Genomic DNA, 27620 nt, shown 5'->3' on the forward strand with positions numbered 1-27620 from the left:
TGCTGCTGATCCCCCTGGGGGGCTCGTAGCGCTGCCTTAGGGACACGGGAGGGCTGTGAGTGTGAGAGCAAGAGGGATGGAAGGTGCAGAAGGTGTGAGCTGTCCTCAGTCCATTGTGTTGGGTTGAGGTGGGTGGGCCAGGTCATTCGCAGGTGGGCGGCGTGGCTCTGGTTTAAAGGCTGTGCTGTGCTGAAGGGCACTGTGGGCAATGGGCAGCTGGGGAGGTGAAGTCCGCCCCACACAACTGGAGAGACAGAGAATCTGTCAGCTCCCAGGTGACTGGATGGTCCTGGAGGATGTTCTCACTGATGCCAGAAAAAGATTGGCCATTGTGCCAGAGGGTGGGACAGGTATGTGGGGCAGGGTGCCGCCTTTGAGAGGGCACTGACCACCTAGGTACTGCAATGCCTTGTGAAGGACAGGAGTGGGAGAGGGAGCAGGAGCCCGTCAGGCTGCCCCAGCCCTTCTTTGTCCCGTATGCAGCTGTCCCAGTCATGGAATTTCCACATAGTCACAGTAAGTCTGTTTGCAAGACACAGGTGGCAAGCTGGTGTGGCCTGTTTGTGCAGGATTTCCTGACCTCACACAGCAGAGCTCTCATGAATTCTGCTTATCAGGAAACCCTGGGGCCTCGGTGTCTGCCTGTGGCTCATGCCAGGTGCCTGGTTGGATGAGTGGCCTCCGGGTTTAATGTTGGATCATATCCTGGAGCAGGTCTTTCTCTGCTGTCCCTGGTTCTCTAGTTTCTCTTTGGTAGCAGATGCTAAAGAGTCTTAAAGTCAAGTGGATTCAAAGCAGAGCCCATGTGGCTGGGTTTGAATTGAGCTGCTGGTTTTTCTTGCTGTCCTGGGCTGTTAGTCCCTTGAGTGGGGTCACTAAGCCTTGGATGGATCCCATTCTAATATGAGTCCTGGGTCTTGGCTGTGGCAGTTCATGGGAGAAGCGGACATAGAGGGAGAGGCCACAGGATCTGGGGTTCTTCCTGAGAGGGAATCCTCCCCACTGTGGTGCTGGGAGTGTTGATTTCAAAGTTGTCCAGCCCCAGTAATACTTCCTGCTGGGGATCCAGGAAGGCCAGGCCTGGGGCTGCATAAGATGCAACTGGTAGAGCCCTGGGCCCTTTTAGGAAGTTGGTCACTGGGTGGTCATGGCAGAGAAGTGGGGAGTAGAGGACGTAAATTTAGGGGCTCATCTGTGTGGCAGTACTGCTAGCACTAGCAGCAGTGCTAGTTAGTTAATCATTGATTTTATGAAGCAACTTCCCGTGTTGTGATCAGTCTATACTGCTTGTTATTCTTTATATTTTAGATGGTGGAAGATCTAAACTCAGCCCAGGATTTTCTAAAACACAAACATGTTTCCTTTTTGACCTCTAGCCCTCTTTTAATCTCTCAGATGCACAGAACACCCTGTGGATCATCCATGATCCCAAGCAGTGTGGTCTTTCCACCCACAGCACGAGCAGGGCCTCCCAGGTACTCCTGGCGGCACCAGTGGGAGAAAGCAGGGTGACGCCAGTCCAGAGTGAGGCTTTTAGGGTTTTAGGATTTTGAGATATGAAAACCTCTGTCCTATGAGAAAGGCTTCCCTGATAGCTCAGCTGGCAAGGAATCTTCCTGCAATGAGGGAGACCTGGGTTCAATCCCAGGGTTGGGAAGATCCCCTGGACAAGGGAAAGGCTACCCACTCACTCCAGTATTCTGGCCTGGACAATTCCATGGGCTGTCCTGTGAAAACTGAGGAGTATCTCTTCTTCTCAGAGAAACAAGTACCAGGCTGTGGAGCACTTGCCTGTCACCCCTAATTAGAACAGAACAGCCAGAGAGCTCCCAGCACCCCTGGCCCCTGTGTGCACCTCCATGGGTACTGTGGGTGGAGAGGACAGGTCCCCACCTGCCCGGGGCCCTCAGTGTGGAGAGGAAGAGCCTGAAGCCTCTGCCTGGGACAGAGTCACAGAGACCACCTCCCCAGGTCATCAGTGCTTCTCTCTGAGAAGTGAAGTCTCCATTGCTGGTGTGTGAGTGGGGTAACCTCAGAGAGCCAGAGTGGGTTCACCCAGTCCCTTCCCCTAAGAGGGGAGGTATTGCCAGGAGTTTTGTCCTTTTCCCAGGACTCTTAGAAGTGGCCCAGCCTTGTCTGGTCACTTGGCCTTTGTTTGAAGCCACTTTTGCTAATGGTCTCTGGTCCAGTTGGAGGCTGTGGGAAGCCCATGTGTGTGTAAACCTTCACTTTGGAGCTCAGTTGATGAGCAGGAAGTAAACAGAATCCTCTGCATCCCACAGTGGGCTTTGTGCCTCAACTCACGGCCGGTTCCCCAAGAACTGAGTGCTCTTTGCATTTATTTCCCAATCCTTTCTTCCATGTGTCCCTCACTTTGCTCAACCCAGGAGGCTGAGGAGTGGCTGCTGGTGGCAAAGATACTGTGGGCTGAGAGCAACCACTGAGGACCACACAGCAAGGGAGAGGAGGAGGGGGCCTTGAGCCAAGCAGAAGGGGACCTGCGGAGCAGACCTGCTGTGTGCGCCCTGCTGGTTCTTGAGAGCATAGCATTAGCAATTAGCCATTAGGTGTTAGTAATATCCACAGTGATGACCTTGAGTTATAAATTAGGGTTTTATATCTACCTTCTCTTCTTTTTCTAAGCATATGTAAGTTTTTAATGTAAAGTTAAAAGAATTTTTTAAAATTGAAATATGATTGGCTTACAATGTTATATTAGTTTCTGGTATTCATCCGTTCAGTTCAGTTCAGTCCTTCAGTCGTGTCCGACTCTTTGCGACCCCATGAATTGCAGGACACCAGGCCTCCCTGTCCATCACCAACTCCCAGAGTTCACTCAAACTCATGTTCATTGAGTCGGTGATGCCATCCAGCCATCTCATCCTCTGTCACCCCCTTCTCCTCCTGCCCCCAATCCCTCCCAGCATCAGGGTCTTTTCCAATGAGTCAGCTCTTCACATCAGGTGGCCAAAGTACTGAAGTTTCAGCTTTAGAATCATTCCTTTCAAAGAAATCCCAGGGCTGATCTCCTTCAGAATGGACTGGTTGGATCTCCTTGCAGTCCAAGGGACTCTCAAGAGTCTTCTCCAACACCACAGTTCAAAAGCATCAATTCTTCGGTGCTCAGCTTTCTCCATAGTCCAACTCTCACATCCATACATGACTACTGGAAAACCATAGCCTTGACTAGATAGACCTTTGTTGGCAAAATGATGTCTCTGCTTTTGAATATGCTATCTAGGTTGGTCATAACCTTCCTTCCAAGGAGTAAGCGTCTTTTAATTTCATGGCTGCAGTCACCATCTGCAGTGATTTTGAAGCCCAAAAAAATAAAGTCTGACACTGTTTCCATTGTTTCCCCATCTATTTCCCATGAAGTGATAGGACCAGATGCCATGATCTTAGTTTTCTGAATGTTGAGCTTTAAGCCAGCTTTTTAACTCTCCTCTTTCACTTTCATCAAGAGGCATTTTATTTCCTCTTCACTTTCTGCCATAATTAGTGATTTAATATTTTATACAGTACATGATAAGTTTAGTTACCAACAGTCACCGTGCAAAATTATTCCAATATTATTGAATATATTTCCTATGTTGTATAATTCTGTGATTTATTTATTTTTTAAATTTTTATATATTTATTTTTTGCCCCCAATCCCCTTTTACTTATTTTATAATTTGGAGTTTGTACCTCTTAAGTTCCCTCACCTATTTCACTTGTTTCCTACACCCACCTTGATCCATTTTCTTTATGTAGTCAGGGAAGTAGGAGACTCTTTTTGAAAGATTACATTCATAATGGTTAAAAATTTTGGCAATCTGGGTAGAAGTGAAACCTTAATTACAGTCTAGAAAATTTGGTTTTACACATGACTTTTCTCAAGAGTTCTTGTTCCACTGTGGTCTCCTGTGAGGAACAATGAGTTTTCCAAGCCTTTGTGAATCCAGCCTCTGCCATTAAGAATAGAGTAAGTCTCTTATCAGGACTTCTAATAATAAAAGTGATGAAAAATCCTTGTTTTTATGGTGGTTTCAGAGCACTCTGTGCTGTTGTAGCTCATTTAGGTGTCCCAGGATTCCTCCAAGGGAGGCACAGTGGGTATTTTCACAGATAAAGACTCGGAGGCACAGGAGGGCACATAATGGGCTTGGGGTCCTGTGACTGGCAGGTGGCCCACCTGGTCTCTGAGGTTCGGTGTTCTGACTGCTAGACCCATGTTCTCTGTGTTCTGTGCTCTTGTCCCACAGCCTCCACTGAGGCTCAGAGCCAAGAGGAGCTGCTTTTCTAGCAACAGCTCTGGCCCCTCTGTCAACTGCTTTCTATAGTGTTTTTTTTTTTTTTTTCTTTTTATTTATTTTTTTTTTTTTTATTTTATTTTATTTTTAAACTTTACATAACTGTATTAGATTTGCCAAATATCAAAATGAATCCGCATTTCCTGTAGATTTTTAAGAACATTTCAAAAATACAAAAATAGAATAGAATGGAAAGGTAACACAATGTGTCACTCCAGAGTAGGGCTCTCTGGCAGAAAGATTGTTGTGAGTTGATTCTGTTTTTCAGAAATAGACACAGGAGAAACTCTGAAGACAGAGTAGAAGTTGTTCTTCTGAGGGACATTTACACTGATAAAGGAAATCTCCATTTGTAAAGGTGTCTCCCTCTCTGTACCAGAAAAAGAAGATGGCTCTAAATCACAGCAGAATCCTGTTGAAGGACAGTCTTCAAGAAGGGTGAAATCTGCATAACACACTCAACCCTGCTGTAGTTTAAGCTGCTTCTCCTGCTAACCTCTCATTGGCACTCCATCTCCTTTTCTTTTGTCTTTAGGGGGAGATGGCATTTAAGGTGGTGGCTTGGGCTATCTCAAGGAGTTACTCAGTTCTTCTTGATATTTCACATGTGTATCAGAAATATACATGTTAATAAACTTCTGTTTTATTTTCTCTTGTTATTCTGTCATTTATTACAGGGATCCTCAGCTAAGAACTCAGAAGGGTAAAGGGAAATAAGCCCCTATGTCACCCTAAGTCAGCTGCAATAATTGCCATAATGAGCAGTATTGATTCATCTGAAACTCACCCTCACTTCCCAAGATTCTTTTAAAGAAGTTCCAAGACATCAAATATTTTTATCCATAAATATTTTAGTATGTATCTTTAAAAGATGTGGAATCCCCCCCCCACTAAACATATTTAGCATAAACATTATTTTTATAGACTACCCTGGTGTCTCAGATGGTAAAGCGTCTTCCTACAATGTGTGAGACCCAGGTTCAATCCCTGGGTTGGGAAGATCTGGAGAAGGAAATGGCAACCCACTCCAGTATTCTTGCCTGGAAAATCCCATGGTCAGAGGAACATGGTAGGCTACAGTCCATGGGGTTGCAAAGAGTCGGACATGACTGAGTGACTTCACTTTCACTTTATTATTTTATACATAAATATTAACTTTAATATCATTAGTATCTAGCCAGTGCTCACAGTGGTCTTTTCCCCTCTTCTGTTGGAAGCAGTATTAAATAAGGTACACTTGACTGACATAGGTTATTCAGATTGCCTTTCTGTTCCGCTTCACCCCGAGCCTCTAGGTTGCTTGTCCTGTAGAGATTCCCACAGCTTGGATGTGGCTGATCACATCTCCCCCTGTGTCAATTAACGTGTTCCTCTGGCATCTTAGGTTGGTGTTTAGGTCTAGAAGTTTGATATAGCTCATTTGGATTTTCTTCACCCCTTTCATCTATGTAGGAGGTAGGGTTGTATATCTCCCTTATAAGGTACATAACATCTTTTGTGTGTGTGTGTGTGTGTGTGTGTGTGTGAGATGTTGGAGCTATTCATGATCCTTGTTCAAGGTCCATTAATTTATTAAGTGTTGCAAAGTGGAGATGTTCTAAGCTCTTTGGTTAATGCTGAACTATAGTGTTTATAGGGAGAGTAGGGGAAAATAATTTTTTCCATTTTTAAAACCTGTTTTCCAAATGGGGAATTGGTTCTCCTCTAGTGAGGAGAGGGGCTAGTGAGTTTTCATGTTTGGTTGTTTGGTTTGGTTTTGTGACTGTCAGTTTGAGCTCATGGATTTAAACATTTCTGATCTGCTTCAGTCCATTTTATTTGTTATGCTTGTGTCAACCTTTGGCCATCTTTGGGCAGTGGGAGTATATTCAGGTTGGGTCCTAAGTCTTTTGCACATACTCTAGAAGTCTTGGCTAGTTGTTTTTTTTTTTTTTTTAATGTCTTTTTTCGTTTGTTTTGTTTTTTTTTGGTTTCTGGTGTGACAGGATGCTTCTAGTTCATTTTGTACAGCATTTGCTCAGCCCTGGAATCATCCATTTCTCCAAGCAGCCCTGTCATCTTTTAGTGTGAAATGGTGTTTAAAGACTATAGTCTGGATGCTAGAGGGGCTTACTGCTCTTGCTTATTGTTTCTTGGCTTTTTTTCATTAGACCAAGTTAGAATACATTTTTAAGGTAAGCAAATATGTTTATATGGGTGTTTCCAATCCAAATCAGATCAGGACACTATTTTTTAACTTCATCTTATTGTGCTTACTTCTGTCTCTCTTTTCTCCCATTATCCATTCTCTTCGTCCCATGTCTAAGTCCAATTCTCAATGATATCAACATAATTATTCATTTGTTTTACCTTATAATGTGACTTCTGAAAACATAATAAGATTTATCTTTTGGCAGTTCATGCTGTCTTCATGTGGGTGTATCACGCAAAGCATGTGTTTTCAAATCGTTTTGTTTAAAACCACTTTTGATGGTTCTTTTTTGTATGGCTCTTTGAACCAACAGGATGGGTAGATATTTAGGTACTTTTATTTAAATTTACTCTGAAATTTTAGGAATTGCTTTCTAAAAAATTAGTTCTTTTATAATTACAATTCTGTATAATGTTTTCCTGATTCCAAAATCAAGACAAGGCTACTTTTAAAGAAGGCTGATATCCTTGTTAACTCTATTCTAATTCTCCTTCTCCTTTTAGAGAGAACTTTCCAGGTTAATTTTGACTCATCTTTTTATTAATGTTTTTTAAATATTGTTTTATCTGAAATTTTAGTTTTCCTACTGTGCAGAATGAAAATTTTCAATTTCAATGCTATAATCTCTGAACTTGGGTTTATAAGGATTTTTCTGGAAGCGTGAAATGTGTCATGGGACTCTGGTTAAAACTCTTTGTGATCATTGTAAATCCTTCATAGCAGGTCTGTAGCCATTCCAGGCTCAGATGCCAAGACAGTGCATGAGTGGAGGTTAACAGATGCTTACATGGGGTTAGTTTCTGCATCCAGACTTTTCCAGGGAGAGAAGTCTTCAGGCTCCAACCCAATCAGGTGAACCTAAACCAGTTTCGGGAGGCTGGGCCTCTGGCATCAGAGTGCCCTTATCCCCACCCAGGTGATGCTAAGGTGCAATCAGGATGAAGACCACTGTGTAAAAGATGAGTGAAGGCTAGGATATCTACAATGCTGGTGGTTATGATTTCCCAGATTCACTGCTTTTACTCCTTATCTCTGAATTTTTCTCAACTCCACTTTAGAACACCCCAGTTCTAAAGATTAACTGCCTGTTCAGTTTTTCCCTACAAGCTCACTCTTTTCTGCTTATATGTTTGACTCAAGTGTTTTTCTTTGTTACCTTGCTTCTATTTTTGTGTGCTTATTTCCATGAATGAGATGTGTCGAAATTGGGTGACAAATTTTTCAAGTACCTTAACTTGGAGGAGGAATTCTATCCACTGCAGAAGTTCTAGTTTCTAACCTAACCCTGCAAGAAGTTATCCTAAGAAGCAAAAGGTGGGACCCAATATCAGGTGCTTTCAGGAGGCTGAATACCAAGGACTCTATCAAGAAATGGCTACCACGAGCTTCCCTCGAAGTCCGGTGGTTAAGACTCCATGCCCCCAATGCAGATATGAGGGTTTTTGATCCCTGGACTGGGAACTAAGATTCTGCATGCCACAGAGTGTGGCCAAAAAAAAAAGTCTGCCTCAGAGACTCAGACTCTCAGAGAATCCTGAATAATGGATGTTGTGGTATTAAATTCAGCTCTTCTAAAGATCCTTTATGATTTCAGAGCTGTGAAGAATGCTTGTGAAAGAATAAGAACTCTATTCTCCATTGGTTTGTGGAAAGAATATACATGTGGTATAGATTGATGTCAGAGAGGAAAGGGTTTAAGGGACAGTGTTTGACCTTGTTCCTGCTTATCAAGAAAGTTTTAATTCTGTTAGCTTCATGATTGATAATGAATATTTTCTCAATTGTTTTATTTCTTTTTAGTTGATGGTGAGAATCAGGAATGTCCAGATGAGAGAATTCCTTGGTGGTGTCTGCCCACACCAGTGTACACGTGGTGGGGGCAGCTCCCGGGAATGGCTGCCACCAGTGTCTGTGTCCCCAGGGTGAACCACAGCCACTCCTTGCCTCTCTGAGAGACTCTCCAAGGCAAGCAGAGTCTTCTGAAATTTGGTCTATCCTTGGGATTCACACCACTGTTTCATTTGCAGTTAATACTTGGACTCGAGCATTGAACATATGCAGGAGTTAATCTTCTGGTAGCTGGACAAACTTTTGCCTGGTTTGCCTCAGGCAGTTGTACCAAATGTCAGAAATGGAAACACTCACAGATTACGAATGCTGCTGCCAGCTGTCCTGTTAAACGACTCTCCATCTCTAACCTTTCATTGTGTGTGGAGGGGATGGATTTACTCAGTCTACCTTTGAGGGCCTCAGTCACTTGTGTCCTGTGTGTTCTGGAAGCTTTGAAGAATCATATTTAATATGTATCTTCTTACTCTCTATATGTACTTGGGGTTTTGTTTTCACAATTTTGTGCTATTCATTATTTTGCTTTCTATTTTTTCTTTTTGAGAGAAATTACTGGAAAATTGTTTTTTACTTGCTGCTATTTTTCATACGAAGCATAATATCAATTTTCTGTTTTTCATAGTTGCAACTTATGCCAGGATGGAAATTCCTTGTATGTTATACTTTTCATCACTTCTCTGAATTGCTGTGACTGCTTCTTGCTGGAGGCAAAGTTGTGCATGTGTGCTCTGTCATTCAGTCATGTCTGACTCTTTGTGACCCCAGGGACTGTAGCCCACCAAGCTTCTCTGTCCATAGGGTTATCCTGGCAAGAATCCTGGAGTGGGTTGTCATTTCCTCCTCCAGAGGATCTTCTCAACTCAGGGATTCAACCTGCATTTCCTGTGACTCCTGCACTGAGATGGATTCCTTACCATTGAGCCATTGGAGAAAGTCCCAAAATAATAAATGACTCTCCCCTCAAATTGCATCAGTAACAGTTCATGTTTGAAGTCCTTTGTTATCTTTTTGAAAGATAAGAAATTTTCTATCTAAATTAAATAATAATCATTATCAAGAATAAAAAGAACTCATAGGTGAGTGGAAGATATGAGCCATGAAGTGGCATTATACCTTAATGAGGCTATTTCTCCAACTGTTTTTTGGTTTTGTTTTGTTAATATTGATTTATTTGGCTGTGCCGGGTCTTAGTTTCTGCATGTGGGATTTACTTCCCTGACCAGGAATCGAACCCAGTTTCCCTACATTGGGAGTGTGGAGTCTTAGCTAAAGGACCACCAAGGAAGTCCCTCAACTAGGTTATTAAATATTGTTTCTCAGTGAAAAACTCCAGATGTGCTTAGGCAGTAATGACCTGCCTTTATTTACACCCCTGTTTGCTAGATTTATTGAATTTATCCATATTATCTTTGGTGAGTGCTATTACTCTTATTTCTCCTATAATTACAAGGATGTTAGGCTCAAAAGGAGAGCTGAGTAACAAGCAACAGTATTTCCCAAATAGAATCATAAGTTTCAGGAAAGTTTTGGATGGTAGATATTACTGCTGGGCTTCTGGTGGTTTGTGGCTCCAGCACTGGACTGCCCTTGGCGGCACCTGGGCTGGGACTGCCTGTGTGTACAGTTTGATGTTCTTGCTTCTCTGTGTGAGACTGCACATTTCCATCTCAGGAAACTGTAAACAGTGTGTTTGACAATCCACTGTGTGAAGGACTCTTCCAAGAGCTCTCTATGCCTCTTAGGATGGATGACAGGACATGGTGGAAATGTATCAGTTATATTTTACTCAGGTCTGATCATCTTACTTACACTTCTTCAACTAAATAGTGTTCCCTTTATCCTCTATAGTAGATGAAAATCTCCATGACTTCATGGAGGGAGAGGCAGTTGGTGCAGCCGGTTAACATGTGTGTGTGCATGTGTCCATTTGTGTAGAACAAGACAGGAATGTTAAGGTTTAATGAGACCCCCATATGAGGAATGGGGACATCTTTTGATAAATATCCTGATCAAGCACTGGTTGGCTGAGCAGAAAATGCTTGGTTTCTTTTTGGTGTTTGGTGTTATGGATTCTCCTTCCTTCTTCTTGTGTGTGGGTTCCTTAGCTTCAGACAGACAGAAGAGAGCTATCAAAGCATACCTGTCAGGTAAGCAAAGCTTACCCTGTCTGTGTTAGTAATGTGGGATTGCCAAAAAAGGCAAATCCCTGTTCCTGAAAGACTTCCAAACTTTTAGCATTTTGTCTTTTGAGAAGTCTGTGGAGGAAATGATATGTGGCCCAAGGTGTTTAGTTTTGGTAACTTGGATTTGTTGAATGATTTTCCTTGATGGTGAAGAAAGGGACTAGGAAGAAGGCGACCTTCAAGGGGTGACTAGAGAGAGGAAGAAGGTTGTGAGGTGGAGTGGCTGTTTGGCAGGGTGGGTAAGTGTTGCCGTTCCTTTGCCTTTTTCTTTGGGAAAGAAACTTGCTTTCCCTAAGTCTTACTCAGGGTGGAAGCCTCAGTGCACCCTGAGTCAATTGGTTTAGGCCTTGGGGAAGAGAAGATTGGTAACATTTCTTCCAAATCACCAACTTCAGTGGATGGTGGATCAAGAACTAAGGAAGACATGATTTTTTAGCTTGACCTCCACCATGTTTAATTTTTTTACTCCAAGGAACATTCCAACTTCTAGAGGGTAGAGGCATAGTGAGGCAGTGCTCTCGGGAGCTGAGAGCCTGCAGAGCTGCCAAACCTGGTTTCTTTGTGGTACTCCAGCCAAAGATGGTTTCTATTCCCTGGATCTATGTGTGGAGTTTGGGGTAGAAAAGGGTGGATGTGTTTGTGCCAGTGTGTCAGTTCATAAGGATTCATGAAGAAGGTAATGAAAGCGTGCCTCCCATATGTGAACCACATTGACTTTCTTTTTTTTTTTTTTTTTCACATGTTGCCTACAATAGATTCATTTTATTTTATTTTTAATTTTATTTTATTTTTAAACTTTACCAATTGTATTAGTTTTGCCAAATATCAAAATGAATCTGCCACAACACACACACACATTGACTTTCTATTGGGCTGGGACATTGAGAGCATGGGGGACAGGGGCAGGCTGCCAGCAGGCTTGTTCCTGTGGAAGCAGATTTCTTCCTCTTCTTCTGCCACATTTTTCTTTATTAATCTTAAGGCTCAGTTGGTATGAGCCTGTTTGTGATATTTGTTGAGCATCCATGGTGTGCTAAGCACAATGTACTAAGGCTTTACTATATTTGAATGGAAAATTTTGCCTTAAGGTTAAACTGTTGCCTGCTTGTCTTATAGGAGATAATAAATCTGCAAATTTTTCTTTTAAATTAGTCATGAATGTAGCATTTTGTCAAAATGTATTTAAACATGCTAATGATAAAAGTGGACTGCAGCCATGAAATTAAATATGCTTATTCCTTGGAAGAAAAGTTATGGCCAACCTAGATAGCATATTTAAAAGCAGAGACATTATTTTGCCAACAAAGGTCCGTCTAGTGAAGGCTACGGTTTTTCCAGTGCTCATGTATGGATGTGAGAGTTGGACTGTTAAGAGGACTGAGTGCCGAAGAATTGATGCTTTTGAACTGTGGTATTGGAGAAGACTCTTGAGAGTCCCTTGGGCTGCAAGGAGATCCAATCAGTCCATCCTGAAGGAGATCAGCCCTGGGATTTCTTTGGAGGGAATGGTGGTGAAGCTGAATCTCCACTACTTTGGCCACTTCATGAGAAGAGTTGACTCATTACAAAGGACTCTGATGGTGGGAGGGATTGGAGGCAGGAGGAGAAGGGGATGACAGAGGATGAGATGGCTGGATGGTATCACTGACTTGATGGAGGTGAGTCTGAGTGAACTCTGGGAGTTGGTGAGGGACAGGGAGGCCTGGCGTGCTGCGATTCATGGGGTCGCAAAGAGTCGGACACGACTGAGCAACTGAACTGAACTGAATGATAAAAGTAAATCTTGTGTAAAGAAAAACTGACATTTCTAATTAAGGCTTTTTTCTTTTCTTTTAGGAAGGCACCAGAGTAGTTCAACCCATATTTTTGGGGAAAATGATTAGTTATGTTGAAAACTCTAATTCTGTCACCTTGCACGAAGCCTACGGCTACATGGCAGCACTGAGCGCCTGCGTGCTCCTGTGGGCCGTTCTGCACCACTTGTGCTTCTACCACATGCAGCGCGTGGGGATGAGGCTGAGAGTAGCCGTGTGCCATATGATCTACCGCAAGGTGAGTGTCGCTCGGTACCACAGTGTGTTCCTCTCTTGAGGGATCAGGAACATTTGAGGAAAGTTCTCTGTAAATTACAAATTTTGTAACTGGGGTCATTTACACCTTCCTAGAGAAGCTTGCTTTTGCATCAAGCCAAGTTTGTTGTTGAAGCAAACTTTATCAATAAATAATGAAAAGTTTTCTTTTGAGATCAAGTGTGGGCTGTCCTTGACAACTTTTAGTCATAGGCTGTCACATAATAACCACTAAATTTGTACTGTAAAATATTAAATTAATATTCAAGAATAAGTATTAAAAGTATCAAGTTGATTTTCAATGTCTTCATGCTCAAATCCCATAGTGCTGTTTATGGAAATTTTTTGTTGTCCTTCATTAATACCTTCAGTTACATCAAATTTGTATTTAAAAGTAAACTTCAGAGATTGGATCTATAAAACTATTATCTAAGAGCAGAGAATGTATTTGATAAAGGGAATGATTCTAATTTTAAAAGACCCGTCTAATTATATTCAATATAATTATGTTTGCTAGAGAAAAATATAAAGAGAATTCATGCTAAATATAGACTCACTCCTTATATTTTATAGATAATTTTTGTTAATGGTGTGAAAGAAAATATGATATTTGAGATGAAACTTGAAATTTTACATTGTTTTATTAATTCTAGAGAGAATTTGTTGCTCTTAATTTAAATTATTTTAATATAATATTTCCTTTAATTTTTAGTATGCATTGTAGAAGTTTTAATAAGAGCTGATTTAATGTGTTTAGTGATTTTGTATTGAGGAATGCCATGAAATTATTCCATAGTTTACCCTTGTCTAAACTAGTGTAAAAAGAGTAAGGCTTTCAGGTATCTTTACAAAGGTATTGCCACAGATATATCAGTGTCAGGAGCTGAAGGGCTCTGTATAAACTTGATCCTGGATATGTCTTTGCCTTAAACTGCTTAAACAAACAAAAAAAAATCCTTATTTGACTGTATTGTATCCTTGAAATTTTCAAAGAGAGTAGATCTTAAATGTTCTCACCACACATGTTAAATAGGATAACTATATTAGGTAGTGGATACTTGAAGTGGTTTTTACTACATTAACCATTTCCCAGTGTGTATTTATATCAAAATATCATGTTGTAACCTTAAACATATGCAATTTTTATTAATAAATAAACTCCTCATTGAAAGACAAAACCAAGCAGCTTAAATTGAAAATATTGTTTCTTTTACATGGCTGCTGCTTATCTAGAGCTTCTGCTTCTTCAGAATACTTTTTTCAGCAGAAAGTGAGATGTCTTCTCCTCATCTTTCCTTGAGCAGAGTCTTGTACTTTTCAGGATTGTGTGAAACTGGGGACCTGGAATCTCACTGTCTTGTCTGACAATAGCATCTGAGCTGCTTTCCTTCTGGGTGATCTGGAAATTGCAGCTGTGCCCCCAAACTGCAGTCAGAGGTCTTCACTGTCATTTATCATCATCTTTGTTATTCTGTTGCGTCTTTAACCATTTAGAAGATGGATACTCAGATTTCCCCACAAATTGGCTAAATGTTTGTCTTTCCAGATCATACTTAACTCTCATAATAGTTGTGAAATTTTACCTGAACCATGTTGCAAAACCTTAAGTTAGGTGTGAGGTGATGGTTTAGTCAAAGCTCACTCTTGGCTGCACAGGTGAGCCATTGTCTACCTGTGTTTCTTCCTCTTCCCACCACACTTTGGAATCTTGCCTTTGGGAAATATGATCTGACCTGGCACATTGGCTTATATGAATGTAAATATCTCCCAAGAAGTTCATTTACTGCCTTGATTTTACCTAAATGTAGGCCCTATATGAAGTCAGGAATTATGGGGATTATAACATAGACATAAATTGAAATTCCAGAAACCTGGAAAAGACAAATTTCCTCATGCAGAGCCTTGCATCTAGAGTCCTGCTGGGGTACAGAAACAAGACTCTTCTTTTCAGGTTACAGGTGGGATGATTCTTCAGGGCACAGCTGGTGCTGCTGAGCAGCTCTGAAAGGCCCCTCTGAACTTCTGTGGTTCATGCTCAGGCCCCACCTCCTGATCCCTGGTCCTGGGGAGGAATCAGATTGGGTATTAGAAATGGAGTGGCTGCTAAGCCCATAGCCATAGTTTGTTCTGACCATGGATTCCAGGCTGTGGCAAGTCTCCAGCAGGTCTTTAAGGCTGTACATATTCCACTCCTAAAATGGCCCATTCAGCATTTCGTGCTCTTTGCAGCTGAATTTTGAATGTGAAGGAGGTATCGTATATAAAAATGACTTGCCATTTATTGATTGATACATTTCCACAGCTTTGGTAAAATTACCTTTAGCTTTTGATCATTGTTTTTGTTGTTGTGATGGTGGTGGTAAAATACACCCAGTGTAAAATTGACCATTTTCACTACTTTTAAGTACAGCATCTAGTGACATTAGGCACACTCACATTGTTGTGCAGCCATCACCATTATCATCTCTGGAAATTTTTCTTTTTCTTTTATTTTTTAACTTTACAATATTGTATTGGTTTTGCCATATATCAAAATGAATCCGCCACAGGTATACATGTGTTCCCCATCCTGAACCCTCCTCCCTCCTCCCTCCCCATACCATCCCTCTGTGTTGTCCCAGTGCACCAGCCCCAAGCATCCCGTATCATGCATTGAACCTGGACTGGCGACTCGTTTCATATATGATATTATACATGTTTCAATGCCATTCTCCCAAATCATCCCACCCTCTCCCTCTCCCACAGAGTCCAAAAGACTGTTATATACATCAGTGTCTCTTTTGCTGTCTTGTATACAGGGTTATTGTCCCAAACTGAACCTCTGCATCCATTAAACACTAACTCCCCAGCCCCCAGCCCCGCACCCAGCACTATTCTACTTCTTATCTCTGTGAATTTGAGTACTTTAGTACTTCATGTAAGTGGAATCATACAGTGTTTGTCATTTTGTGTGAGGCTTATGCTCTGTAGCATGATGTCTTCAGGGTTCATCCATGTTGTGGCAGGTGTCAGAACTTAGTTCCTTTTTAAGGCTCAATAATTAATATTCCATTATAGGTCTATGCAACATTCTGTGTATTTGCTCATCTGTCAATGGACAGTTGTTTCCACAATTTAACTATTGTGAACATTGCTGCTGTGAATATGAGTGTACAAATTGTCTGTTCAAGGCTGTGTTTTTAGTTTTCTTGAGTGTATCCTTAGAAGTGTAATTGCTGTATTGTATGCTAATGTCATGTTTAATTTTTGAAGAACTTCCGTATTCTCTTCCATTGTGGTTATATCATTTTACCCTCTCACTTGATCATTGTTTTCTTCTTTACTTGAGGAGTAAAGAAAAAGTTTCTTAGGAAGTATGACATTTTGTTTGGATCAGTGGCTCTAGTTGGTCTGTTGAAGCAGCTCCTGGTGTCTTTTCAGCTTCCTCAGATCTCTAGGGTATTTTTCTTACTAAAAAAAGGGATTGAGCAACCGGGGTTGTGTATTTCGTAAAATCAGCAGACTGGCATCAAGACCACAGTTTCCTCACAGGAACAGTGTTTTCAACCTCATACTTGCTCATTTCAGAATGAAGAAACTAAGCCCAAAGTGTTTAAATATTGTCACCCACAGGATGAATGATTGAATCCAAGTCTCCGAATTTCTTTCATAAGGCAACCTCTCCAGTCTCATCCAATTTGGCTAAAAATTACTTAGTTGGCTCCTAAATCTAAACCTACACCCTTTAACCTTCAGACAGGTGCAATTTCACTGAAACAGGGGGTGGATTTTGCTTTTACCTCCTGCTCCTCCCTTTGCTGTCCTTGTGGTTGGGGCTGCCACCACACTGAGGAGTTAGAGGCTGAACAAGGGTCCCTAGAGCCCTGCTGTCAGGGGTCATCCTGCTCCTGCTGACACCACTCAAGACCCCTGGAACACATACTCCATTGTGTTATGTTCTAAGATGACTTGGTATCACCTTGGGAATCTGGATCTCTGTCTCCCTCTCTCATTTCAGGCCCTGCGCCTGAGTAGCACAGCCATGGGGAAGACCACCACAGGCCAGATAGTCAACCTGCTGTCCAATGATGTGAACAGGTTTGACCAGGTGAGCTGCCCCTGAGGGATCCTCTTCCGTTTCCTGTTTTTCTCACTGGGTTCAGCTTATTGGGATGACAGGTGCCAGGGTTTGGTGTCAGCCAGGGTTCTGTTGAGGATGTAAGACAAAGGTTCTATTTATCCAACTTTCACTTCTCTGTGTGCAAATTCGATGTAATTATATGTATTGTTTCATAAGTGAAAGTTTTGTTTTTCTGATAATAAATGGCAGCAGTGTTCTTGCCCAGCTTGGTTAGTGTCCTAAGGGGTCCTCCTGGAGCGGCCCTTCTTGGCACGTGGTGTAGGTGTTGCTGAACTGTCTTTCTCCTCCTCTAGGTGATGAAGGCCTGGTGGGCAAGGATTGTTTTTTCCCCTGCACCCTGTTCAGTGCCTGTTGCATAGGGAGCCTTCAAGTGGGTGGTCCCCAGACACGATCTCCTCTCTGCTGTCCCCACACACTCTTTTTTCCACTGACCTTAAGCATAGATCACATGACCCAGAACATCGTATCTGTTGGTCAGATCTGTGTTGTAGTAGACACTTCTCTTTCCAGTGTTCATTCATCAGACATGAAGTAAGGCCCCTACTCACTTTCAGGGATGAATAAAGCTTAATTTCTGCCCTATAGAAGCCACAGTTGATCAGGGAGGTAAATACACAAGTAATTACTGGAGACAGCAGTAGGTACCATAACACAGGCTTTCCTGGGATGCTGGGGAGCCCAGGGGAAATGGGGGCTAAACTCTGGGATGCAGAGCATTTGGAGAAGCCCTGAGCTCATCTGTGTTGTGGTCAAAATCCACATCTTCCTTCATTGCTGCTTATCTGATTCTCCCGGGACATCCCTGAAGTCAGCCCTGTGCTGCCCTGAAACAGTGTCACCTGGGGTGGAAACTTGGATTTCTGCTTTAGCAGGTTTAAAACCCAGTGAGATAATTTCTATTTAGGTTTCTGTCTGTTCTATCAGAGCATATTCTTTCCATTCTCTGTTCATAATGGCTTTTATACCATCACAAAGAGAGGCTATGCTAAAGAATGCTCAAACTACCGCACAATTGCACTCATCTCACGCGCAAGTAAAGTAATGCCCCAAATTCTCCAAGCCAGGCTTCCGCAATACATAAACTGTGAAATTCCAGATGTTCAAGCTGGTTTTAGAAAAGGCAGAGGAAACAGAGATCAAATTGCCAACATCTGCTGGATCATTGAAAAAGCAAGAGAGTTGCAGAAAAACATCTATTTCTACTCTATTGCCTATGCCAAAGCCTTTGACTGTGTGGATCACAATAAACTGTGGAAAATTCTGAAAGAGATGCAAATACCAGACCACCTGATCTGTCTCTTGAGAAACCTGTATGCGGGTCAGGAAGCAAGAGTTAGAACTGGACATGGAAAAACATACTGGTTCCCAATAGGAAAAGGAGTATGTCAAGGCTGTATATTGTCACCCTGCTTATTTAACTTTTATGCAGAATACATCATGAGAAATGCTGGGCTGGAAGAAACACAAGCTGGAATCAAGATTGCCAGGAAAAATATCAATAACCTCAGATATGCAGATGACACCACCCTTATGGCAGAAAGTGAAGAAGAACTAAAGAGCCTCTTGATGAAAGTGAAAGAGGAGAGTGAAAAAGTTGGTTTAGCTCAACATTCAGAAAACTAAGATCATGTTATCCAGTCCCTTCACTTCATGGCAAATACAGTGGCTGATTTTATTTATTTATTTATTTTTTTGAGTCCAGACTCACTGCAGATGGTGACTGGAGCCATAAAATTAAAAGACACTTACTCCTTGGAAGGAAAGTTATGACCAACCTAGACAGCAGATTAAAAAGCAGAGACATTACTTTGTCAATAAAGGTCCATCTAGTTAAAGCTATGGTTTTTCCAGTGGTCATGTATGGATGTGAGATTTAGAGTATGAAGAAAGCTGAGTGCCAAAGAATTGATGCTTTTGAACAGTGGTGTTGGAGAAGACTCTTGAGAGTCCCTTGGACTGCAAGCAGATCCAACCAGTCCATCCTAAAGGAGAGCAGTCCTGGGTGTTCATCGGAAGGACTAATGTTGAAGCTCAAACTCCAATACTTCGGCCACCTGATGCGAAGAGCTTACTCATTTGAAATGACCCTGATGCTGGGACTGATTGAAGGCAGGAGGAGAAGGGGATGACAGAGGATGAGATGGTTGGATGGCTCACTGACTTAATGGACATGAGTTTGGGTAAACTCCAGGAGTTAGTAATTTACAGGGAGGCCTGGTGTGGTGTGGTCATGGGGTCACAGAGTCAGACAGGACTGAGCAACTGAACTGAACTGAAGAGGGCTTTGTCTTTCTCTTTTAAGGTAACGATGTTCTTGCACCATCTGTGGGTGGGGCCACTGCAGGCTGTCACAGTGACTGCCCTGCTCTGGATGGAAATAGGAATATCATGTCTTGCTGGGATGGCAGTTCTCATTATTCTTCTGCTTTTGCAAAGCTGCTTCGGGAAGTTGTTTTCATCACTCTGGTAAGTGAAACACTGCTTTTAGAAATTGATAATATGTAATTGGTAACATCCACAGTCTGCCTGATGCTTTTGTTCAAAAACAAGACAAATGCCTTCTCTAGTCTCTTCTTTGTGTGAGTTGTAGACCCTACAGGCTTAGCCAGTGGAGGCTCCAGCCTTAAACTGAAGGCTGATCCTGAAACAGGAACAGGAAAGGCATTCACTGGGTCCTCTTGGCACCATGTCTGAAAAAGTAGAGTGTCCTTCAGCAGAATTTACCCATGTCCAAGTTATTTAAATATTGGTAAATAGTAATAATCTTGTAGCCCCATTTCTCACTGCATATATTTTTGTTATTCTTGTGTTGGAGCCTTTCAGGTATTTATTCATGTTTCCATTAAGTTATAAGCACCCCCATGGCCAGACTGATCTTCATTGTGTCTTTATGAAGCCCAACAGTCATAGCAGCACATGTGACAGAAAAGTGGCTGGTGGTGAAGAGCCTTCTAGTTAGACTGAAGCAGGTCCCAGAGGGTTGGAGGTGGGTGGTTCTCAGGTAATGAGATGTTGTGCTATTTGAAGGTCACTGAGTTGTGTTTGTTGTGTGTGTGCAGTTCTGTGCTTCGTGTCTTTCTTTATTTGGAATTTCCTTTCCTGTCTTTGCTGGAGAGATAGATGCTCTCTATCCTTCGAGGCTCTGTTCCAGTGCTACCAGGTCTCTGAAGCTCTTCTTGTTCTCCTTTCCTGGTGGAATTAACAGCCCCATCTTTTCTGCTCACCAGAAATTCTCTCCTATTTTATTACAGCACAGACTCTGTCTTCTTGGGTGTCTTTCTGTCTCCCTACCTGACCGTGACCTCTCTGAGCCAATGGTTTGTATCTGACACATTTCAGGTCTCTTTTAGCCCTTGCTGCACATTCTCCAAGTTACTTCTTGAAATGGACTGAATGGTTGACTTCCTAGTTGAAGCCTTTTTCTCCATTTGTACTTTGAGTAGGACCTGCCTGTGTTCTAAGTGCAAAAGGGCTGTAGAGAATAATTTTATTACTAGCCCTGCCCCCATGCCCACTCCTGCTGCTGCTGCTGAGGAAAGCTGGGCTGTGATCACTAAGGTTCATCTCATGTCTGTCCCCTCAGGAGTGAGACCTCTGCTCTCACAGACAAGAGGATCAGGACCATGAATGAAGTCATAACTGGCATCAGAACAATAAAAATGAATGCTTGGGAAAAGTCATTTATAGACCTTATTACCAGACTGAGAAGGTAAGTTTATATATAGAGATATCACTCCACATTTTCATGCTTTATTTCCTATTCTATTGGATACTTTAGATGTCTTAACAAAGAAGTATTTAAGTTCATCTTCACATTAAGGTGAACTTGAATACTAACTATTCACTGCATCGCCTACATGTTGCAGGAGGGTTAAGAATAGTGGAGATATCATTTACCCTGCTCTTTCATTTGCCATATTCTCAAAGGAAGAATATATATATATGCTTCTTACTTATATAGAAATGAAATTCTAAGTAGTTCTTAATACCTCAAATCCCAATAAGCAATGCTTTTAACATAGTATTTGAGACAATGACATTCAAACTAAAATTGTAATTTATGGTGATGGCTGATAACCAGGAAGATTATAGAGACTTGGTATACTTGTATTGAGCTGAACTGTATGAATCACTATTGTTCATTGTTGCTATGCTTAGTCACTCAGTTGGATCTGACTCCTTGTGACCCCATGGACTGTAGCTCGCCAGGCTTCTCTGGCCATGGGACTTCCCAGGCAGGAATACTGGAGTGGGTTGCCATTTCTTCCTCCAGAGGATCTTACAGACCCAGGGACTGAACCCGTGTCTCCTGCATTGGAGATGGATTCTTTACCACCATGAAAGCTCATGAATCACTATTATTCAATTCAAATGGAGCTATGAAAATACTGTCCTTTTTGTTCTGCTTCATGTTTTTAGACTGTTTTTCCATCTTTCATTTAAATATTTGGTGAGCATTTCTTTGACCCCACCTTGTCACCTCTCATTTTGCACCTTTGCAGAGCCCATCTTCCTTCTACTCTGGCCTCCAAGCCTGACTCCAGCTCATCTTCAGGGTCCACATGTATGTGACTTGCCTTGACTCCACTGCTCCGAGTTACATATCCCAGCTCTGGGCTCCCTTGGGGGCTGTGATGACTATCTGTCTATAGTCTCCCAATTTTGTGGTTGCTAATTCTCTTCACCCATAAGTTCATGAGCTCCTGGAGGGGATAGGACATGTCTTTCTGTGAGGAGCCTGGTACAGGCTTGTGATTATGAATGTTGAATGAATGTTCAAACCCAGTATGATTGACCCGAAATATTTGCAAGTGTGACATTAAGCCTCCTTTTACTTGAAAGAGTGAAGTGGTGATGCAGTGTGTGGTCCTGGTGTCAGGCAGACACCTGAGTGTGCACTATGCTAATGTCTCCATGATGTGAGGAATGTTTTATCTTAATCTGTGTCCATTCCCTAGAAAGGGGCCACTTACACAGGGCACTGAATTTGTGTCTTTTATGCTGATGCTTCTTATAAAACTTTGTCCTAATTTCTTTTTACAGTAAGGAAATTTCCAAGATTCTGAAAACTTCCTACCTTAGGGGCCTGAATTTGGCATCATTTTTCACTGTGAGCAAAATCATGATTTTTGTCACCTTCATCACCAATGAGCTTCTTGACAACCGGATCATAGCCAGCCAAGTGTTTGTGGTAGTGATGCTGTTCGAGGCTCTGCGGTTCGTGAGCGCCCTCTACTTCCCCATGGCCGTCGAGAAGGTGTCAGAGGCTGTCATCAGCCTCCAAAGGATAAAGGTTTGGTGGCAAATAATTTTTTTTTCAGTTGTCGGTGGATTTTTTGTAAAATGCCTCCTTTTGTTTGGTATCACTATGTTCCAGTTAGGTGATATTTAACTCTCTCAGTGCCAAAGATGGCAGTCTTCCCAGAATGTTGTAGGTACTCCCTACCTACAACAACACTTTGTAGAGTGTAATGTACTCTACAAAGGTAGATATCATAAGACTGGTTCTCATGTAGGGGCAGTAGTATATATAAGTAGCAGTAGCACAGGGCTCTAGTGTATTGATGCCTGCAGAGTGATTAAAATGTCTAAAAGCAGAAGAAGCAAACAGAGTGCATCTCCTGTGCTGACTCCAGTGGCCAGGCAGTGATTGTGCACAGTCCCTGGGCCGGGAGGGGAGGAACTTGCTGAGAGCTCCCTGTTCCCTGTGGAGGAAGAGTAGCCTCAGATTCACTTAATTCTCTGTGTTCAAAATGAGTTCTTTCATCTACAGATGTTTTGCTTATTGGTGTCCGAGCCTGCCTTTTGTATCTGTCTTTTCATCCCTGTCCCCTTTTTATTTACTGCTTAATCTGTTCTTTCTAGCTGCCTTCTTCTTTTTAAATTTGTAATTCCCACCACTATGTGAACTAAGAACTTCCAGATATACAAGCTGGATTTAGGAAAGGCAGAGGAACCAGAGATCAAATTGCCAACATCCATTGGATCATAGAAAAAGCAAGAGAATTCCAGAAAAAAAAATCTACTTTTGCTTCATTGACTACACTAAAGGTTTTGACTGTGTGGATCACAACAAACTGTGGAAAATTATGAAAGAGATGGGAATATCAAACCACCTTACCTGCCTCCTGAGAAACCTGTATACAGGTCAAGAAGCAACTGTTAGAACTGGACGTGGAATAATGGGCTAGTTCCAAATTGAGAAAGGAGTATGTCAAGGCTGTATATTGTCACCCTGCTTATTTAACTTACATGCAAAGTACATCATGTGAAATGCTGGGCAAAGGAGAATGAAAAAGCTGGCTTAAGACTCAACATTCAAAAAACTAAGATCATGGCCTCTCGTCCCATCACTTCATGGCAATAAATGGGGAAACAGTGGAAACAGTGGCAGACCTAATTTTCTTGGGCTCCAAAATCACTGTAGATGGTGACTACAACCATGAAATTAAAAAATGCTTACTCCTTGGGAGAAAGGCTATGACAAACCTAGACAGCATATTAAAAAGTAGAGACATTGCTTTATCGACAAAGGTCTATATAGTCAAAGCTATGGTTTTTCCACTCATTGTGTATGGATGTGAGAGTTGGAACATAAAGCAGGCTGAGCATGGAAGAAATGATGCTTTAAAATTGTAGTGCTGGAGAAGACTCTTAAGAGTCCCTTTGGCCGCAAAGAGTTCAAACCAGCTAATCCTAAAGGAAATCAACTATGAGTATTCACTGGAAGGACTGGTGCTGAAGGGTCAATGCTTTCTTTGGCCACCTGATGCCAAGAGCAGACTCATTGGAAAAGACCCTGATACTGAGAAAGATTGAAGGCAGGAGGAGAAGGGGACAACAGAGGATGAGATGGTTAGATAGTGTCCCTGACTCAATCAACATGAATTTGAGCAAACTCTTAGAGAGAGTGATGGATGGGCAGCCTGGAGTGCTATATAGTCCATGGGATTTCAAAGAGTCAGACAAAACTTAGTGACTGAACAGCAACAAATACACTATATTATATGATTATGTTCATATATACCATGAGATGTAATAATAGTATATATTATTCCATATATTATTTAATATGTTCTGATGTGAACTAATACTTTAAGTACAGTTAGCAAAACAGTATTTAGACTGTTCAAAGTTTGCAAATTCCAGGAAAGTGACTGTTTTTGTTTGTGCTTTCTTCCTGCAGTTTAACAATTTGTTTTTTTCTTCTTTTCTGTAGAATTTTTTATCACTTGATGAAATACCACAGCTCAACACTCAGCTGCCATCAGATGGTGAAATGATGGTGGACATGCAAGATTTCACTGCTTTTTGGGATGAGGTAACGTATCTTTCTTTCCAAGATCCTGACTGCTAACAAACAAGTGTGATATAGATTTATTGGAGAATTTTTAGATTGTACCATGGTGTAAAATGGAGAAGGAAATGGCAGCCCAATCTACTATTCTTGCCTGGAAAATCCCATGGATGGAGGAGCCTGGTAGGCTGCAGTCCATGGGGTCGCTAAGAGTCAGACACGACTGAGCGATTTCACTTTCACTTTCCTGCATTGGAGAAGGAAATGGCAACCCACTCCAGTGTTCTTGCCTGGAGAATCCCAGGGATGGGGGAGCCTGGTGGGCTGCTGTCTGTGGGGTCACACAGAGTCGGACAGGACTGAAGTGACTTAGCAGTAGCAATATGGTGTAAAATGTGACTTGCTCATTAACTAAAAGTATGTTACAAAATTTTTCAAAATTGGCACTGAGGTTTGTATCTAATAGAGATTAAGTATAAAATCAACCTAAAATGTTTGACATGTTGCTCTCGCTTTCATTTTCAAGAGAGCTTTCAAAGTATTAGCACATTTTGAACTTAAGTCCATACATTTGTAATATTAGAATTTATGGAATTGGGCAGACAAAATGCGGCAGTGTGGAATGGGTTAACTAACAAACACGTAACTGGTTGTTAAAGATGCTTTGGGGAATCAGTGTACATTTTTGCCTTGATTATCAGGCCACTGTATTATACATAGAGCGAGGCTATGATCTGGATATTTACTGTGGGGTAGGGTGGGGGCTCCTGCATCCTGAGCTTCTGGCTACTTTGGTGGCAGGTGGGGCAGGAGGAGACAGCAGGTGGGCATAATGAGCACCAGTGATTCTCAGTTAAAGGACTGCACTGTATGACAAGCTGACAGGGAGAACTGGTGATTCCCAACACTTGGTTTATTTGTTATGTTCAGGCAAACAGAAAAAAAATAAATAAATAAAAACAGGGTCTGGTCTCAAGAAATTTTCAGCATCACACACCCATTGCGGCCCCTTTACCAACTGAAATGCCCCCCTGCCCCCTGGTTCCCTGGTCCTCTGTGCACACCCTCCTCTATCAGTGTGAATTAGTCAGTAAAACAGAACCCCACCATGGGAGAGGGAATTCCATTCAAGGTGTTAGTTACGGAGATGATAAAAGGGAGAAAAAAGCAGAGAGGGCAAAATGGTGGTATGTGAGACAACCCAGGGGTTATCAAAGGCAGGAAGCTGTTCATACTCCCAGGGCTGGAGGATCTCTTGGAGGAGGCGCCTCCACCAAAGGGTCCACCCTCCAGAGCAGAGCCCAGGAGTCCAGCAGCTGTCAGAGTGGGGACCACAGTGCACGTGTCAACTCTGTAGATTCGTCCTGTCTTTCATGGCTGTGACTCTGTGGTGCCACCTACATTGTGTTCACCTGCTTCTGACGTAGCACCTGTCATCCCCACCAACAACCAGTGGTTTGTTCCCAGATACATGAAACCACATACCTGTACCTTCTGTACATGGAAACTCACACAGGGTACCTGACCTTCCCTGATGGTTTCTCCTGCCTTAATATAGTAGATTTTCCTCCTGTTTGGTGTTTCTCGGCATAATGCTCTTGAAACATTTATAGAAATCACCACTAAAATTCCATTATAAAGTCCACTCTATGTGAATGCTACCACATTCTTTGTATGAAACTTGTTAGCAGATTTCTTTAGTTCCCAGTAAACACGTAGATTCATTTTAAATCAATTTGGTATATGATACAGATTGTTTCTGCAGTTTTTAATGAACTGAAATAAAAATATATACAACAGTATCTGCCTATGCAACAAATGGCTATAAGGTAGAATAAGGGATTTTAGTTGTACTACAGCCTATGTGAATAAATCAGATGAAAAATCTGAAAAGGTTTCTTTATAGCTTCTAGAGTAAAAAAATCCAAATTGTTAATAACTCAGTCAATGATTTTAATACAAAATTATTAATAACTCAAGATACTAAACTGCTAAAGGATGAGGGGAAAAGGTTGTGAGTTCCGCTGTAAGGCTCTTCTTGTAAAATCTAACTAATTGCATATTATGATTCTGTTAGAGCAGTATTCAAAATTACAGAGATGTAGCCTTCATCAGTTCGGGGAAGGCAATGGCACCCCACTCCAGTACTCTTGCCTGGAAAATCCCATGGACGGAGCAGCCTGGTGGGCTGCAGTCCAAGGGGTCGCTAAGAGTCAGACACGACTGAGCGACTTCACTTTGACTTTTCACTTTCATGCACTGGAGAAGGAAATGGCAACCCACTCCAGTGTTCTTGCCTGGAGAATCCCAGGGACGGGGAGCCTGGTGGGCTGCTGTCTATGGGGTCGCACAGAGTCAGACACGGATGAAGCGACTTAGCAGCAGCAGCAGCAGCAGACTTCATCAGTTATATTTTCACAAAAATAGCTTCCATGTTAACATTAATGTGTGGCAACGTTTCATTGGAGAAAGGAATGCCAGCCCATTCCAGGATTCATTCCTGGAGAATCCCATGGACAGAAGAGCCTGGCAGTCTACAGCCCACAGAGTCACAGAGTCAGACATGCCTAAAGTGATTAGCAAAGCAACACAAAGGTATTCCTATCAAGGTAAATGATAATTATGCTATTGCAGCTAATTTTTACCACTTTGGGGGAATGAAAATTCTAAATATTTTCAACTGAATCTTATCTCTTACAGCACTCACTAAAAACTAACAGCCATCAGTTCAGTTCAGTTGAGTCACTCAGTCATGTCTGACTCTTTGCGACCCCATGAACTGCAGTTGCCAGGCCTCCCTGTCCATCACCAACTCCTGGAGTTCACTCAAATTCATGTGCATCGAGTTGGTGATGCCTTCCAGCCATCTCATCCTCTGTCATCCCCTTCTCCTCCTGCCCCCAATCCCTCCCAGCATCAGGGTCCTTTCCAATGAGTCAACTCTTCGCATGAGGTGGCCAAAGTATTGGAGCTTCAGCTTCAGAATCAGTCCTTCCAATGAACACCCAGGACTGATCTCCTTTAGAATGGACTGGTTGGATCTCCCTGCAGTCCAAGGCACTCTCAAGAGCCCTCTTCAACATCACAGTTCAAAAGCATCAATTTTTCGGTGCTCGGCTTTCTTTATATTCCGACTCTCACATCCATACATGACTATTGGAAAAACCATAGCCTTGACTAGATGGACCTTTGTTGGCAAAGTAATGTTTCTGCTTTTTAATATGCTATCTAGGTTGGTCATAACTTTCCATCCAAGGAGCAAGTGTCTTTTAATTTCATGGCTGCAATCACCATGTGCAGTGATTTTGGAGCCCCAAAAAATAAAGTCTGACAATGTTTCCACTCTTTCCCCATCTATTTGTCATGAAGTGATAGGACCAGATGCCATGATCTTCATTTTCTGAATGTTGAGCTTTAAACCAACTTTTTCCCTCTCCTCTTTCACTTTCATAAAGAGGCTTTTTGGTTCCTCTTTAATTTCTGCCATAAGGGTGGTGTCATCTACATATCTGAGGTTTTTGATATTTCTCTTGGCAATTTTGATTCCAACTTGTGCATCTTCCAGCCCAGCATTTCTCACGATGTACTCTGCATATAAGTTAAATAAGCAGGGTGAC

At 42.1% G+C, this 27620-nt stretch overlaps 1 protein-coding gene across 1 annotated transcript in view; it reads left to right on the forward strand.

Moving 5' to 3' along the window:
• LOC129624645 (ATP-binding cassette sub-family C member 4-like) overlaps window positions 1-27620 on the forward strand; it is a 198503-nt gene that overhangs the window by 6004 nt on the left and 164879 nt on the right. The window contains exons 4-9 of the mRNA XM_055542799.1: window positions 12354-12569; window positions 16584-16673; window positions 19009-19172; window positions 20290-20415; window positions 21750-21999; window positions 23926-24027. Of these exons, the coding sequence (XP_055398774.1) occupies window positions 12354-12569; window positions 16584-16673; window positions 19009-19172; window positions 20290-20415; window positions 21750-21999; window positions 23926-24027 (948 nt within the window). The remainder of the gene's footprint in view (window positions 1-12353; window positions 12570-16583; window positions 16674-19008; window positions 19173-20289; window positions 20416-21749; window positions 22000-23925; window positions 24028-27620) is intronic.

Source organism: Bubalus kerabau, chromosome 12 (genome assembly GCF_029407905.1).
Source record: "Bubalus kerabau isolate K-KA32 ecotype Philippines breed swamp buffalo chromosome 12, PCC_UOA_SB_1v2, whole genome shotgun sequence".
NCBI classification, from domain to species: Eukaryota; Metazoa; Chordata; class Mammalia; order Artiodactyla; family Bovidae; genus Bubalus; species Bubalus kerabau.